Here is a 15,685-nt window from a genome sequence, read left to right as displayed (position 1 = left end):
TGGAGCACCTGAGATCACCCCTAGTTTTTTGTGGGGTTCGTGTTGCTTATTCTTTAGTTTTCTATGTTGTGTCATGTGTATTATTGTTTGTCTGTTTGTCTTTTTCATTTTTAGTCATGGCGTTGTCAGTTTATTTTCGATTTATGAGTTTGACTGTCCCTCTGGTATCTTTAGTCCCGCTTTTGAGAAACAGCAGTGCCTAGAACGCACAAAAAAAATGTTGCTGCATCTGAACAAAATAACAATATATAAATAACCCTCGTATATATAACTCTCGGTATCCCGAAAGGAAAAAAAAGTGCGTGCAATTAATGCCTGAACACATCGGACAGAAACATTTCATTTAAGAAATTTTAAATTGTACCTTGTTTCTCCTTCTGAAAATAATTCGAATCCCAAGAAAGTGACATCCCAGTGGAGGACAAGACATTTTCATAAAAGGGAGGTGGCTCTGATGGCCTAATAGGGGCCACTTCAGTCATGCTTCAGTGATTCCCTATATGATATATCAAAAGATTATACAATCAACCAAATTTTCCCAACAAAAGGGGGACAAGCACCCTGCCCCCCCCCCTAAATCCGCCTCTGCATCCGTTTGACTGCAAGATGTCTGTTTGACTATGCCGGGGGTGTCGAGTTGTATTTGGAAGTGCAAAGATGCAGTTCTGATATTGTTGTGTTGGATTTAAGTAAAAAATGTATATACTTATCATATGTAATGAAATATGACATACATAAATTTAAAAGAATTAACATAAATCAATAAAAAATACCAGACATCATACAGAAAAGACATCATCCACCGACAACTCACGACTGTTTTGCTCCAGATAGTCTCATCTGATCGAGGCACAACATGAGTGTAGTCGCGTTAAACCAGTTTTACGTGCACATCCCCTTTCAAAGATATAGCATATATAAAAAAAAAGATGTGGTATGATTGCCAATGAGACAACAATCCACAAAAGACCAAAATGAAACAGGCATTAACAACTATAGGTCACCATAGATGATACGGCCTTCAACAATGAGCAAAGCCCATACCGCATAGTCAGCTATAAAAGGCCCCGATAAGACAAGGTAAAACAATTCAAACTAGAAAACTAACGGCCTTATATTTATGTACCCTTTCATGACTAAATAAGACAAAATGTCGTAACAGAGGACACACAATAAAAAAAGAACCCTTATCATCGTGCAGCTATCAACAAGGTGACCACTAACCTGAACAAATTGTTAAAAAAGGAACATAATTTGAAAAAAACGGATAAAAATATGTTCAAAGGATAAAATCTCTGCATGAAGAATGTAACATACTTATTCTGAACAATTCTGTTTTATAACCGTAACATCTAAACGAACTATCGGTCTCCCTTTCTATCTTCATTGTTTTACTAAACCCTAAGCTCATTCTGAGCGTCAAACGGCTTTTGCATATTATTAACACATCTGGAAAGACTTTCAGTTACATAAGAGATACAAATGAGTCACACTAAGCATGGTAAGTAATGTTTTGATATGTATTTATCCACTTAATAAATTAATCATATGTACAAGTAAGCACTGTCATGTAGCTGAACTGCGATTGTTGCATTAAACAACTGTGGTTCTTTTTGATGCAGCAATTATCTGCAAAAAAATAAAAATAAAAATGTATAATAAACGACTAACATGAGTACAACCTTTAAAATATCGCCTGCTGCAACATTTTGAGTACATTTATATTTCAAATGTTAAAGCATGGTATAAGACTCTAAAATAGCATTATCAATGTCACACCTATTTTGCTTAGTCTTTAGTTTTCTTTGTTGTGTTTTGTGTACTATTGTTTGTCTGTTTGTCTGTTTGTCTTTTTCTTTTTAAGCAATGGCATTGGCAGTTTATTATAGATTAATGAGTTTGAATGTTCCTCTAGTATCTTTCGCTCAACTTCCATGATGAGCTTTATATACGCCGGCAAGGATGAGCTAAATGCATTTTCGTTTACCCGTCATCGTACGTCATCATTATATACTATCATATTGGAAATACATAATTCAAAACAATTTATATTACCATTTAAAATTTGAGAGCGAATTTCAGGTCAAACCATGTTATACAAGTCACTGAGAAGGAAATTTTCACATTTATAAAACGACCTCATATATAACCATATGACTAGAAATTCATGAGGTGTCTAATATTGCTGTCCATATTAACAATAATATATTACTACTTTATGGGTATGTTTAACTACTTTGAGTGCCTCGCACGGTATGAACGATAATGTACTAAAATGTAAAGTTTTCCACATAGATATAGTATAGCTGTACTCGGCAAAACTGTTAGGAATTTTTGGTCCTCATTTTAATGCTCTTCAACTCTGTACTTTTTTTTTGGCATTTTTAACATTTTTTGATTCGAGCGTCACTGTAGACGAAACACGCGTCTGGTGTAACCATTAAATTTGAATCCTGGTATCTATGATGAGTTTATTTCTTACCACTGAGATCAATGTTTTCCCAGACGAATGATGACTATAACGTTTGGCAGATGGAATTAAAAGACTGATCGAACCAATTCTTGAACAATGGTCAATGTAATCCAAACATGCTGTTCTTAAATCACCAAGCTCAAACTGAGAAGCTCCACACAATAAACCTGTAAATTAAGGATAAAAAAATCATAAAACTGTGATACATGTACTTTTAGCGAAATTGCTAACCGAATAACATGAAAATGTAGGGTACACTGGTGGAAAGTAACTGTTGTCTTATTGGCATCTTATTTTTATATTCCTTTTGAATTGTACAAGTGTGGACACAGATCAGTGTGGAAAGTATGTCTGAATGTTTAACAGTGTTTTCTGACAAAAAAAAGTTCTTTGGTTTTTCCCTTTAGGATTCTATGTTGGACCTGTACCAAACACTGAAAAAAGCAGTGTATTCTATTTATTAAATTGTACAATTACATAACTTATATACAGCTGATCCGTGAGTGCATAAAATGTTAAAAAAATTCCATAATAGCTATTTACGCCTACCTGCCACATTTGATGCGGATATATCCACAGTGCCACAATGCAAGTATTCGACAATTTTCTGGAAGTCCTCTAGAAGATATTTACTAACAGGTATGGTCAGATGATGGTCAGTCTTATGTGTTCTATGTTTGCTCTGCTTCTGCACTTTGGGGTTTTTGGCGGCAAATTCTAATTCCCTCTGCTTCTTCAAAATTATATTGTACAATACCCTGAAATAATGCATACTTAAAGTTATATTTGAGCACGAAATCTTTTAATTAATAAATATTTGAATAAATAGGAGTGTGAGTACAATGCAAAACAATTCGTGTTCATTTATTTATTTCATTGTAATACAAACTATCTAAATGTATTAAGTTTAAACTTTACTCTACAACGATTGCTTATTCTTTTTGTGATATTACAATTAATAAAATCGAAGATAAACAATTCGTATTTAGAACTCGGATAACGTCCAGTGGCAAATATGTTAGGCATACTCTGAAATTGAACATTTTCAACTCTGAATAGGATTCCTAAAAATTGATCATGAAAGAGGATAGGAATTATTAAAAACGATTAAAACAAAACCACACACACACACAAACAAAGAAACGTCACGTCACGTCACACGACTGCCATCGGACGGTATCAAGGGAGTTGCGTTGTTGTACAGAATTTAGCTTTTTGTAGATGCTACAATGCATGTACTAAAATCGTGTTCACCGTGCTCTGAGTGTGTTATTCTCTAGTCATGACATTTTTAATATAGTCTGGTACTAGGATTTATAATCAATAAAAAAAACGTTAAATTAAATACAGTGGATTGAGTTGGTTATTTGATTTTCCCTTGCAAGATAATTTTAACTATTTTCACATAATTACCTGCTTCGTGTACCCATGATAGCTTTAACGCCGTAAACAGGAACTTTTTTGCTTCCAATAAGAAATGTAACATCACATAACTCTGGCATTGAGATAATATACCGGAGATGGCTTGATAGATCCATGGTATTTTGGAAATTCATCTTCTCTTTGGTTGATTGATGATGCTGTTCATTCCAGATTTTGTCAAGTGTAGAGAAAGTTGTTGATTTGGCAGAAAAATTGTCCTTGTGTTCACAGTCCGAAGAACCAGACCCAGACTCATAACCAGAAGAATAATCTGGAAAAAAATACCCAATATTGTACATACTCCCAATTCTGATTCAAAAAGTCGATATGAAGAGTTTTTATGAAATAATGGTTTTCAAGGAAAGTAATGACAGAGGATTTTTTTGAATAAGGAAACAGTAGTAATATCCTCACAAAGACATACCAGAAATGTACGTAGTATGAGAAAACATGCTTGTAATCGTTAGAAATAGACAGAACATCTTCGCTAGCCAAGGGTTACGATCAAATCCTCTTAGATGTAGACAGAATACATGTGATGGATAAGGGAAGAAATCCCTATAGTGGAAGCTCAAAGTAACTATTAATGTTTAGACTGTAGCCCTTTTTTATTTGAGGATGAACACAAGCTGATAATCGATTGAATAAAGCATCAAAACGACTAAAAAAATGTCTGCATCCTGTCTATGCTGAATGGTTAACTAAATGATAACATTGTAAGTAATATGCAAATTAAATCCAGGACGACTCGTGAAAATTTAACCAATCTTCTATATAGCTTTCTGATCTTCAAAATCATCCTTTAGGCTGATCAGTACAAGCGGTTCCCCCATAACAATAATATAAGTAAAAACTAATAGTTTGTTATAATTTGTCTCGAAATAAAAAAAAACTTAGAAATACATATATGAATTTGTATGCTTATATGTGTAAAAGCATTGTAACATAAATAATCCTTACCATTTGTATAGCCCTTCTCTTCTTCATTTGGAATCAGTTGAGTGTTGGATTCGCTTCTTTCCATTCTTAAATCTTTATTTAGCACTAATTCAATATACACTGTGTGTAGCACTTTTGATATACGAATAATAATTATTAAATTCCGGTGGATATATATAATAAGATGACACTAAACTGCTATCAAAACAGTACTATCAAAACAATTCCGTTCAGCAAAATAATGAAAGTCTTCTTTGATGGCTTCCTATCTTTTTTGATTCTTATAATAAAACGTCTTTGACAAAGACTCAAATGTGTTGTTGTTTGTTTAGGAATTTGCCAGTGTGAATTTCGCACGTATTATGATTTAATCACAATGAAAACATATAATTTTAAATCGGGGCAATTAGTGACCATCGAATGGATTACACATTAATTATCAGATTGTTTCATAATAGTGTAAAAAAAGAATGAGATGACCAAATTAAATTAAGATGGCAGATTATGAAATAATATTTGATAATCGAAAGTTTTGAAAAAACGTGTCCAAACAACGTTGAAATTATATCCAATGACACATAATGTCATAAAAATTAATCTAAACAATTAAGATAAAATTAAAGTGTATCACACTATCAAAGGCCAACGAATCAACAAAGCTAACTTTACATTTTGCTGTTATATACAGTTTTGAAAATATATAAAGCGTATATATTTTTTTCTTCACACAACAAATCTTATTACCATCAACTTATTTTTTTCTATTCAAACTTTTAAGTCCAACATTGTAGTTTTTTTTCCCTCTCCATTTTTTTTTCAAGTGCAATATAGTTTTACTCCAAAACTCTAAAAGGTTTATATATTCTATTTTTCTAATAATATTATTTTTCAGTAAATCAACAGCAATGAACTAAAACACCATTGCTCTTTAATGTTTTATTTTACTTTGTTTCTTCTTCGTCTTTACCATCAGCATTTTGAAGATTACTTTCCGGCGCATGTCTGACTGAAGTTGCTTTAAAGTTGATTACAATTTTTTTCTATGATTTTTAAACTTTACAATTTTGTATTTAACTTTTGCATTTGAGGAATGCTATTTGTATCATAGGGTTGCTGTATCATTGAAGTAGACCCCACGACTTTTATTTATTTATAGATAAAATTGAGAATGGAAATGGGGAGTGTGTCAAAGAGGCAACAGGCTGACCAAAGAACAGAAAACAGCCGTAGGCCACCAATTCCAATGGGTTTTAAGCACAGGTAGAACATTCCGCACTCGGATGCGTGCTTCAGCTGGCCCCTAAACAAAAAAGTGTATTAGTTCAATGATAATGGACGTGTTACTAAACCCCAAAAGATATAAATGAACTAAAATTAATTAAACAAAGTGATGCCCCGCACTCCCCTCTAAAGAAACTGTATTATAACAAAGTAGGAGGAGTTACTAGTATCCGGAAACGCTTTGCAGCTCTTGTGCAAGTATATACTCCAAAAAGGACAAAGTATAACTATCTCCAAAAACAGAGGCGGATTTAGGGGGGGGGGGGGCAGGGGGCCCGGGCCCCCCCTTTTTGGGAAAAAATTTGGTTGCTTATATAGGGAATCATTGAAGAGTGACTGGAGCGGGCCCCCTCTTAGGTCAGTCAGTGGGCCCCCTCTTATGAAAATTTCTGGATCCGCCACTGCAAAAGAGCAAATATCAATAAAAATCAAAATCCTGACCACATGCACACCTTCAATATATAAACAAACAGCCAGAAAAGTGAAAACTTCCTAGCATTTGAACTAGAAGATATCTAGAATTTATGGTGGCCGGTTAAGGCCATTTCGCGTTTTCGCGTTTTCGCGTTTTCGCCCATCATATTATATAGGGCGAAAACGCGAAATCGCGAAGTCGAAAACGCGAAAACGCGAAGTCGAAAACGCGAAAACGCGAAATATTTTTTCTTTCCGATTTCGCGTTTTCGACTTCGCGTTTTCGCGTTTTCGACTTCGCGTTTTCGCGTTTTCGCGTTTTCGCGTTTTCGACTTCGCGATTTCGCGTTTTCGCCTTTTCGCGTTTTCGCCTTTTCGCGTTTCGACTTCGCGTTTTCGCGTTTTCGCGTTTTCGACTTCGCGATTTCGCGTTTTCGCCTTTTCGCGTTTTCGCGATTTCGCGTTTTCGCGTTTTCGCGATTTCGCGTTTTCGCCTTTTCGCGATTTCGTGTTTTCGCGATTTCGCCTTTTCGCCTTTTCGCGATTTCGCCTTTTCGCGTTTTCGCGATTTCGCGATTTCGCCTTTTCGCGTTTTATATTGTATGCATGAAACCAAGGACCTATATCGGTTATGGTTATGGCATACAGTAATTGAAACAATAAACTGACAATAATTAATTAAATTAAATTAGAGTGACAGTGGTATTCACACGAAAAGAAGACTACAAATACGTGTGTATTGACGTTAAACAATTATTAATGTCCATGAACAAAAAAGGATACATATCAAAAAATAAAAATTATACAGATGTTCTCAATAAAAGACAATCATTAATTATATTTTGTGGTGATTTTTAATAATAATATTCAATTCTAATGGGAAATCACATTGTAATTATTTTAAAGTAGAAAATGAGCATCTTGAGACCGTTAAATCTTATTGTTACCTTGGAATAACAATAAATTATTCAGGCAATTTAAGTCCTTCCAAAAAAATTCTTATGGAAAAAGGAAGAAAGGCTTGGTTTAAAATTAAAAAAACAGTATCTTTAGATAATTCTTGCAGTATGCTTGAAAAATTATTTGATACTTTAGTTGTCCCAATCACTCTTTATGGAAGTGAAGTATGGGGTGTAAGCAACTTGTTCAAAGATTCAGATCCATTTGAACATTTACATATAAAATTTATTAAAGAAATTTTAGGGGTACAGTGCAAAACAACAAATGTAGCTTGTCTAGCTGAGACAAACAGAACTCCTTTGCACTTAAAAATTCAGCTTTCAGCTATAAAATTTCTAAACCACATTGTAAACTCACCTAATTCATTAGTCTATAAAATATATAATAATGTAGAGAAAACAGGTAAATGGGTTAATATTGTAAAAGACTGGTTAAATAAATTAGGTTTTGGCCATCTTACTTTTGACCCCATTAATATAAAATATTATATAAATACTATCCAACAAAGAATCGTTGACCAGGCTTATCAAATTATGAACTGTTCTATCCTTAAATGTGAAAAACTAAATTTTTTTTGTAAGACTCAAAATATTGGGGAAAGGCCCCCGTATATCGATATATGTAAATTAAAAACTGACAGATCAGTTTTCAGTAAATTTAAACTCAGTGCCCATTCCCTAGCAATTGAAAGGGGGCGTTATACCAATATTGAAAGAAAACAACGCATTTGCCTATCCTGTAATAGGCAAGAAATTGAGGATGAATACCATTTCTTCTCAGTCTGTCCATGCTATATATCATTGAGGGATACCTATATACAAAAAATTATTACTAATCTTAATTTCAATTTTATTAAATTGCAATCAGCTATAACACTGAGGCATATGACCACACTTTTAAATAGCACTTTACCAGTCATTATAAAAATCACCACAAAATATAATTAATGGTTGTCTTTTATTGAGAACATCTGTATAATTTTTATTTTTTGATATGTATCCTTTTTTGTTCATGGACATTAATAATTGTTTAACGTCAATACACACGTATTTGTAGTCTTCTTTTCGTGTGAATACCACTGTCACTCTAATTTAATTTAATTAATTATTGTCAGTTTATTGTTTCAATTACTGTATGCCATAACCATAACCGATATAGGTCCTTGGTTTCATGCATACAATATAAAACGCGAAAAGGCGAAATCGCGAAATCGCGAAAACGCGAAAAGGCGAAATCGCGAAAAGGCGAAAAGGCGAAATCGCGAAAACACGAAATCGCGAAAAGGCGAAAACGCGAAATCGCGAAAACGCGAAAACGCGAAATCGCGAAAACGCGAAATCGCGAAATCGCGAAAACGCGAAAAGGCGAAAAGGCGAAAACGCGAAATCGCGAAGTCGAAAACGCGAAAACGCGAAAACGCGAAGTCGAAAACGCGAAGTCGAAAACGCGAAGTCGAAAACGCGAAGTCGAAAACGCGAAATCGGAAAGAAAAAATATTTCGCGTTTTCGCGTTTTCGACTTCGCGTTTTCGCGTTTTCGACTTCGCGTTTTCGCGTTTTCGCGTTTTCGCCCTATATAATATGATGGGCGAAAACGCGAAAACGCGAAATGGCCTTAACCGGCCACCATAAGAATTACTATATTCCCATAATGGGACGGACGGACGGACATGGGTAAATCAATATGCCTCAAAGTTGCGGGGGCATAAAAAATCTTACAAGACTAATAAAGGCCATCATAAGCCTCTAAAGGCTGGTTGGTATAAATATACATGTTAATTGACTGCTTATGTTAACAAGAGTGCACACACTGAAATGTCTCGCCTTCATTGATATTATGTTGATAGTCCTAAGTATAAAGCTTTATTACAACTGTCACATAAACTTAACATTAACCAAGATAGATAAACAAAGACCAATGAACCATGAAAATGAGGTCAAGGTCAGATGAACCATGTCAGGCAGACATGTACAGCTAACAAAGCTTCCATACAACAAATATAGTTGACCTATTACTTATAGTTTAAGAAAAATAGACCAAAACACAAAAAACTTAACACTGTGCAATGAACCGTGCAATTGAGGTCATGGTCAAATAAAACCTACGGGACTGACATATAGATCATAATATATTTCCATACACCAAATACAGTTGACCTTTGGCATATAATATTAGATAAAAAGACCAAAACTTAAAAACTTAACTTTGACCACTGAACCATGAAAATGAGGTCAAGGTCAGATGACATCTGCCCGCTAGACATGTACACCTTACAATCATTCCATACAACAAATATAGTAGACCTATTGCATAAAGTATGAGAAAAACAGACCAGAACACAAAAACTTAACTATAACCACTGAACCATGAAAATAAGGTCAAGGTAAGATGACACCTGCCAGTCCTTCCATACACCAAATATACTAGCCCTATTGCTTATAGTATCTGAGATATGGACTTGACCACCAAAACTTAACCTTGTTCACTGATCCATGAAATGAGGTCGAGGTTAAGTGAAAACTGTCTGACGGGCATGAGGAGCTTGCAAGGTACGCACATACCAAATATAGTTATCCTATTACTTATAATAAGAGAGAATTCAACATTACAAAAAATCTGAACTTTTTTTTCAAGTGGTCACTGAACCATGAAAATGAGGTCAAGGACATTGGACATGTGACTGACGAAAACTTCGTAACATGAGGCATCTATATACAAAGTATGAAGCATCCAGGTCTTTCACCTTCTAAAATATAAACCTTTTAAGAAGTTAGCTAACGCCGACGCCGCCGCCGTAGCCGCCGCCGGATCACTATCCCTATGTCGAGCTTTCTGCAACAAAAGTTGCAGGCTCAACAAAAATTGTAATATATTGTATTTCATGTGTACTTTAAAATAAAAATAGCGATCTATCTATACACACTATTTGAACTGCCGATAGGAAAAGATGGTATGTGGAATACATTTTGCCTTGCAACAGACCTCCTACGGACCCCTCTGGCCTCAGGAATTGTTGTTTTTGTATGCAGAAGGCATGGCATTGCCAATTTATCTACACAAGACTTTAGATTTAATGTCCCCATACCTACCGGACGTGGCTACATATTTGAACATCCCACACAACAAAAGGGACGCTAATCTTTAGCAAGGATGAAGCAAAAAAATAATAATTGAAAAGCGCATTATATAAGAAATATTTTTTGAAAGGGATAATTAATCTAAGACAACGATTTAGTAGTTGCTGATACAAAATTTACCACTTGCATGCATGTGACAGAGTTGCCAAACTGGAGATGTGAATATTTTCAGCTAGAGTTTGGGCCCATAACTTGAGAATTTTTAGACATTTTTATCGACGTTTTCAGGTTTTTTTTCTTTCTTCAAATAAAACAATAATTTTCCTCTTATTTTTCACTTAATAGTATTAATGAAACCATTATTATCATTAATCAAGGATTTCTATACAAATCCTTGCATTAATGTAATCTCTTAACAAGATAAATGTGAATTCTATTTTGCCTTTGTCATGTTAAAAGTTGACGATACACACATTATGACTAAGTCCTATTTTTTTTGTATAGGAATATCAACCATCAAGAAGAACATTAAAGGGCCAAAAATATACGACATTAATTTAAAAATCAGGATGAAAAAGATTTATTTCAAGTTTAAAGCTTTCCACACATTCATATGGACGACGTTCAAGCATGCAGTCACAAAAATATAAATAATCAATGAAATGACTTTTATGCCCCACCTACGATAGTAGAGGGGCATTATGTTTTCTGGTCTGTGCGTCCCGCTTCAGGTTAAAGTTTTTGGTCAAGGTAGTTTTTGGTGAAGCTGCAGTCCAATCAACTTGAAACTTGTACACATGTTCCTTATGATATGATCTTTCTAATTTTTAAGCCAAATTAGACTTTTGACCCCAATTTAACGGTCCACTGAACATAGAAAATGGAAGTGCCAGTTTCAGGTTAAAGTTTTTGGTCAAGGTAGTTTTTGATGAAGTTGAAGTCCAATCAACTTGAAACTTAGTACACATGTTCCCTATGGTATGATCTTTATACTTTTAATGCCAAATTCGATTTTTTATCCAATTTCACGGTCCATTGAACATGGAAAATGATAGTGCAAGTGGGGCATCCGTGTACTTTGGACACATTCTTGTTAAACATTAAATTGCGTAATGCTTAATTTTACTGCTTACAGACTAGCCATGATTATTTTCGAGAAAGTATTCAAAAGTCCAAAAGTATTTACAACTTATTCATCACCAAACAAAAATGAGATATAAATCGACTAAGCGATTAACTGACAGATTTGATGGTAGGTAAAAATTGTCTTTAAAGGGCAGTTGCTCAAAATAAGTAAACTTAATTAACTGTAGATCTTGTATTTGTGATAATGTTTTCTGTAAGTCATAAAAAAAAATTAATGTAATTGTCCAAAAAATTGTCATATTAGGGAAATAACTTATTCCTTGTATAAGTATGGTCTAAAATTATAATTTATAGGACCTTTGTAGATCTTATAATGCTGATAAGTTTGCCATCATTAGATTCTGTGAAGGTCTATCTATATTGATTGTCAAAATAATAGACAGAAATGCTAAAAATTTGTAAAAAATAGTAATACAAGTTTTATTCATAAAGGAACAACCATTTGACAGAGGTAAACAAGGGGATGTTATTTTTTTGTACATGCAAGCACCTTTTTGTTAGCTAAGTGCAAGTTTGTTTAATAAATTTTTAATGGCAAAAACTTTTAATCTGACTTTTCCCCTCATCAAAAAAATATTCATTTCTTCAAAGTTGGAAATCAGAATATATTTTCAATAGACAAATCATAATCCTCCCCCAGAGTTAAATGGTAATAATTCCTAAAAGGATTCATTTGATTATTTTGATATAAAAAGAGGGAAGATATATGGATCTTCTGAACATTTAACATGCATTTTCAGAGTTTCTGTACTTTTTTTTGTTTTCAAGTTGTTGAGACTTTTTAATACTTGCATTTCCACCTGCAGTTCCATTTCTAGCCATGTTAAATGATGGATTGCATTACCAGCTTAAATAATTTTCACTTAATAGTATTATTTTAGGGTTTTTGAAATACAAATCTCACATGGATTAAAAAATAACAGATTGACCAGTTAACCCCCTTGAGACAGACATAATCATCCTACAATTGCCCTTTAACCCAAATATAGTTCACATATAACATATATAAATTGACCTAGGCAAAAAAAGGCAATTTTATTCAGTGAACAAAAAAATAAGGTCAAGGTTAAATGTAAATGAGTCTTTTAGGTCCGATGGATATGTACATCATCTTAAATTAGATGATTGGTCTAAATTAAAATCCATAGAACTTTTTATAATTTGTCAAAATGTAGTTACAGTGACTTGACTGTTAGTGTTGCTCTCCACCTATTGCAACTCATTCAAAATTTTGACCAAATTGCAATTTGTTTTATTAAACCAAATTGTTCAACTGGTCAGAATATTGAACTAATTGTTCAGTCAAAATGTGAAAGTGCAAGGTGATAAAATAAAACATACTTACAATCCTATAAGACTTTAACTCCACTTTAATGATGTTGTGACAAAATTAGTTTATCAGTTTGTATAGTTATATTATAGTCATTTCCATGCTGAAGAGGAACTGTTTATTTTGAATTGCTATAAAATTGTCCAAACTAAGCTTTCATATAGTTTTCTTTCTAAAAGTATTCTATATTTATAAGAATCATATATCATTTTAAATAAAACATCATATATTCAGTAAAATATGTGTGAAATAAAAATATGCTATTGATAAGTTTTCAGGGGAGATAACCTAAAATATTATTCTTTTGAATAAAGACTTTTTGAAAGAAAAGTTATTATCTCCCCCATGGAAACTTCCTACAAACATATATTGCAATTTTACACATATTTTACTGAATATGAAATGTTTTAATTCGCATAATGTCTGATTCTTATAAATATAGAATACTTTTAGAAAGAAAAACTATATGAAAGCTTAGTTTGGACAATTTAATAGCAATTCAAAATAAAGTTCCCCTTCAGCATGGAAATGAATATAATATAACTATACAAACTGATAAACTAATTTTGTCACAACATCATTAAAGTGGAGTTAAAGTCTTATAGGATTGTAAGTATGTTTTATTTTATCACCTTGCACTTTCATGACTTGGCTGTGGTTTTCTACAGCAGTTGGTTCAAATTTCTGACCAGTTGAACAATTTGATTTTATAAAACAAATTGCAATTTGGTCAAAATTTAGAATGAGTTGCAATTTGTGGAGAGCAACACTAACAGTCAAGTCACTGTAATATCATGCTTGTTTTAAAAATATGATAAAAAGTATGGATCAGTGTTATTTTTCAACACTACAGGTTGTTTAAAATTTATCGATTTTGAATAGATTATGCATTGAAACCCAATTTTGTGTGATAACATAGAATGTTAAAATAAAATATGAGAAGATAGCTCTAATAATATGCTTACAGGTAAGAAAAGCAAAAGCTTGTCTTCTTGCTACATAATAAAATAAAGTAAATAAATTCATAACACTTTCTTCTACAATGTACAAATTTTAAAATTACTTTAAATGAGTTATCTCCCCTTTTGTGGCAAAGTTGAAAAAAATTAATCCAACATAGTTTTTTTTTTTTTTTTTTTTGTAAAATACAGCTGTAAAATATGAAAAAGCACATACTTTTTTGGATAATATTCATATTTCAGTAATAGGTATAAAACCACTAATTCATAGCCCCATTGCTTTCTATGTTAAATTCTGCAAGTTCAAGCACTAATGGCTTTTTGTCTTAAGTTCAAATTAATTGGCAGTTGTCAAAACTATACCTTATCCTGACTTGTGCTGAAAAAATTCAACATTCATGTTCCTTTAATTGCATATTAGAATGTACTAGTTCCCGGAAGTTTGATAGTACAAAAACAGATACTTCTGATCCATCTGAACAACTGGGCAAAATAACTCGTTCAAAAATGTCAGAAATATCAATAAAAATTGACACAAAATAATAACTTTACCGCTTCTATTCATCAGAATGTTTTGATTCTTGATTTTTTTAGCGGTCTTTAGAGTATAACAAACAACTCTGAAGGTGTTTTCATATTTTTTATCAAGCTATAATCTAGATTTCGTAATTCATTAGGGACGACATCAAAAAATCAATGAAGGATAAAAAACTTAATTCAAATAGTTTGGGGGTGGGGGTCAAAATTGCTTCAACTTTTGTTTAATTGACATCGATTTTATATATATCCTTATTGGTCAATCAATTTTTCCCAAATTAAGTGTAGAATTTAACAGGGTATGCTGATTCTGAGTTTTCCTCAAGTTAGATTTTATGGGACTTTTTTCTGTGTATATTAAGGGCATAATTCTATAGATTAGAACTAAAACATTTTCTGTTGCAATTAGTTTGAGGTTAAATCTTAGTTTGACTGGACTATTAGGCACGTGCCTACACATAATTTTTTCACAAATATTTTCTTTATTTAAAAAAGACCCCAACGTTATCTGTAGCTAAATGTGAAGTTGTCAAAACATTTTAGTTATTGAATGTCATTTGTACACTAGTCTTATCATCCTTAGTGAATTAGTGGGGTATTGGAACTGTATGTCATTATATTACACCTTATGTTGAAACTATAAACTACAACTTGAATTGGTTCAGATCATTTCACTTCTATCAGTTCCTGGAATGAATCTTAACTTCGATAAATATTTTTTTTTTTAATTAGTTGTTTTTGACTCAAGTTCAATCTGATGCCTAGTTTAGAGAGAATGCCACACTTTCTGCAGGTTCAGAAACTCTTTGAGGTAATCAAAAGTCATCTAATGAAAAGAAAATTTTGTCTCGTCCAATAAACCCACATTTTCCAATGCATGGCATATCCAAATTTCTAGACCTTCATCCTGGAGGACCACTTATTGTTTATGACCTGAACATACATGAACTATTTGCCATTAGATGCTTAGCAATCAATCAATCAATCAACCAACTAGCTTTGTTACTTGGAGTACTCTCAGATCTATGTGTAATGACCATAATTATCCATATTCCGACACAGGTAGGGATTTTACATTACAGGATATAAGGAAATATGAATTTCTTGATTTTGTTAGATAGTATGAATAGAACAGAACGTCTGCATG

The 15,685-nt window shown here is 33.0% G+C and overlaps 1 protein-coding gene across 1 annotated transcript; it reads right to left on the bottom strand.

Moving 5' to 3' along the window:
• Positions 1–1,495: 1,495 nt before the first annotated feature.
• LOC139482469 (serine-enriched protein-like) lies at positions 1,496–5,176 on the bottom strand. The gene is made up of 5 exons (XM_071266376.1): positions 4,856–5,176; positions 3,887–4,166; positions 3,023–3,231; positions 2,483–2,640; positions 1,496–1,629 (listed from the first exon to the last, which is right to left on the bottom strand). Exons 1-5 carry the CDS (start codon positions 4,917–4,919, stop codon positions 1,594–1,596), a joined length of 747 nt encoding a protein of 248 aa, XP_071122477.1. The 5' UTR covers positions 4,920–5,176; the 3' UTR covers positions 1,496–1,593.
• Positions 5,177–15,685: the final 10,509 nt, after the last annotated feature.

This window comes from Mytilus edulis, chromosome 1 (assembly GCF_963676685.1).
Source record: "Mytilus edulis chromosome 1, xbMytEdul2.2, whole genome shotgun sequence".
NCBI lineage: Eukaryota > Metazoa > Mollusca > Bivalvia > Mytilida > Mytilidae > Mytilus > Mytilus edulis.
This window is presented reverse-complemented; position numbering and strand designations above follow the sequence as displayed.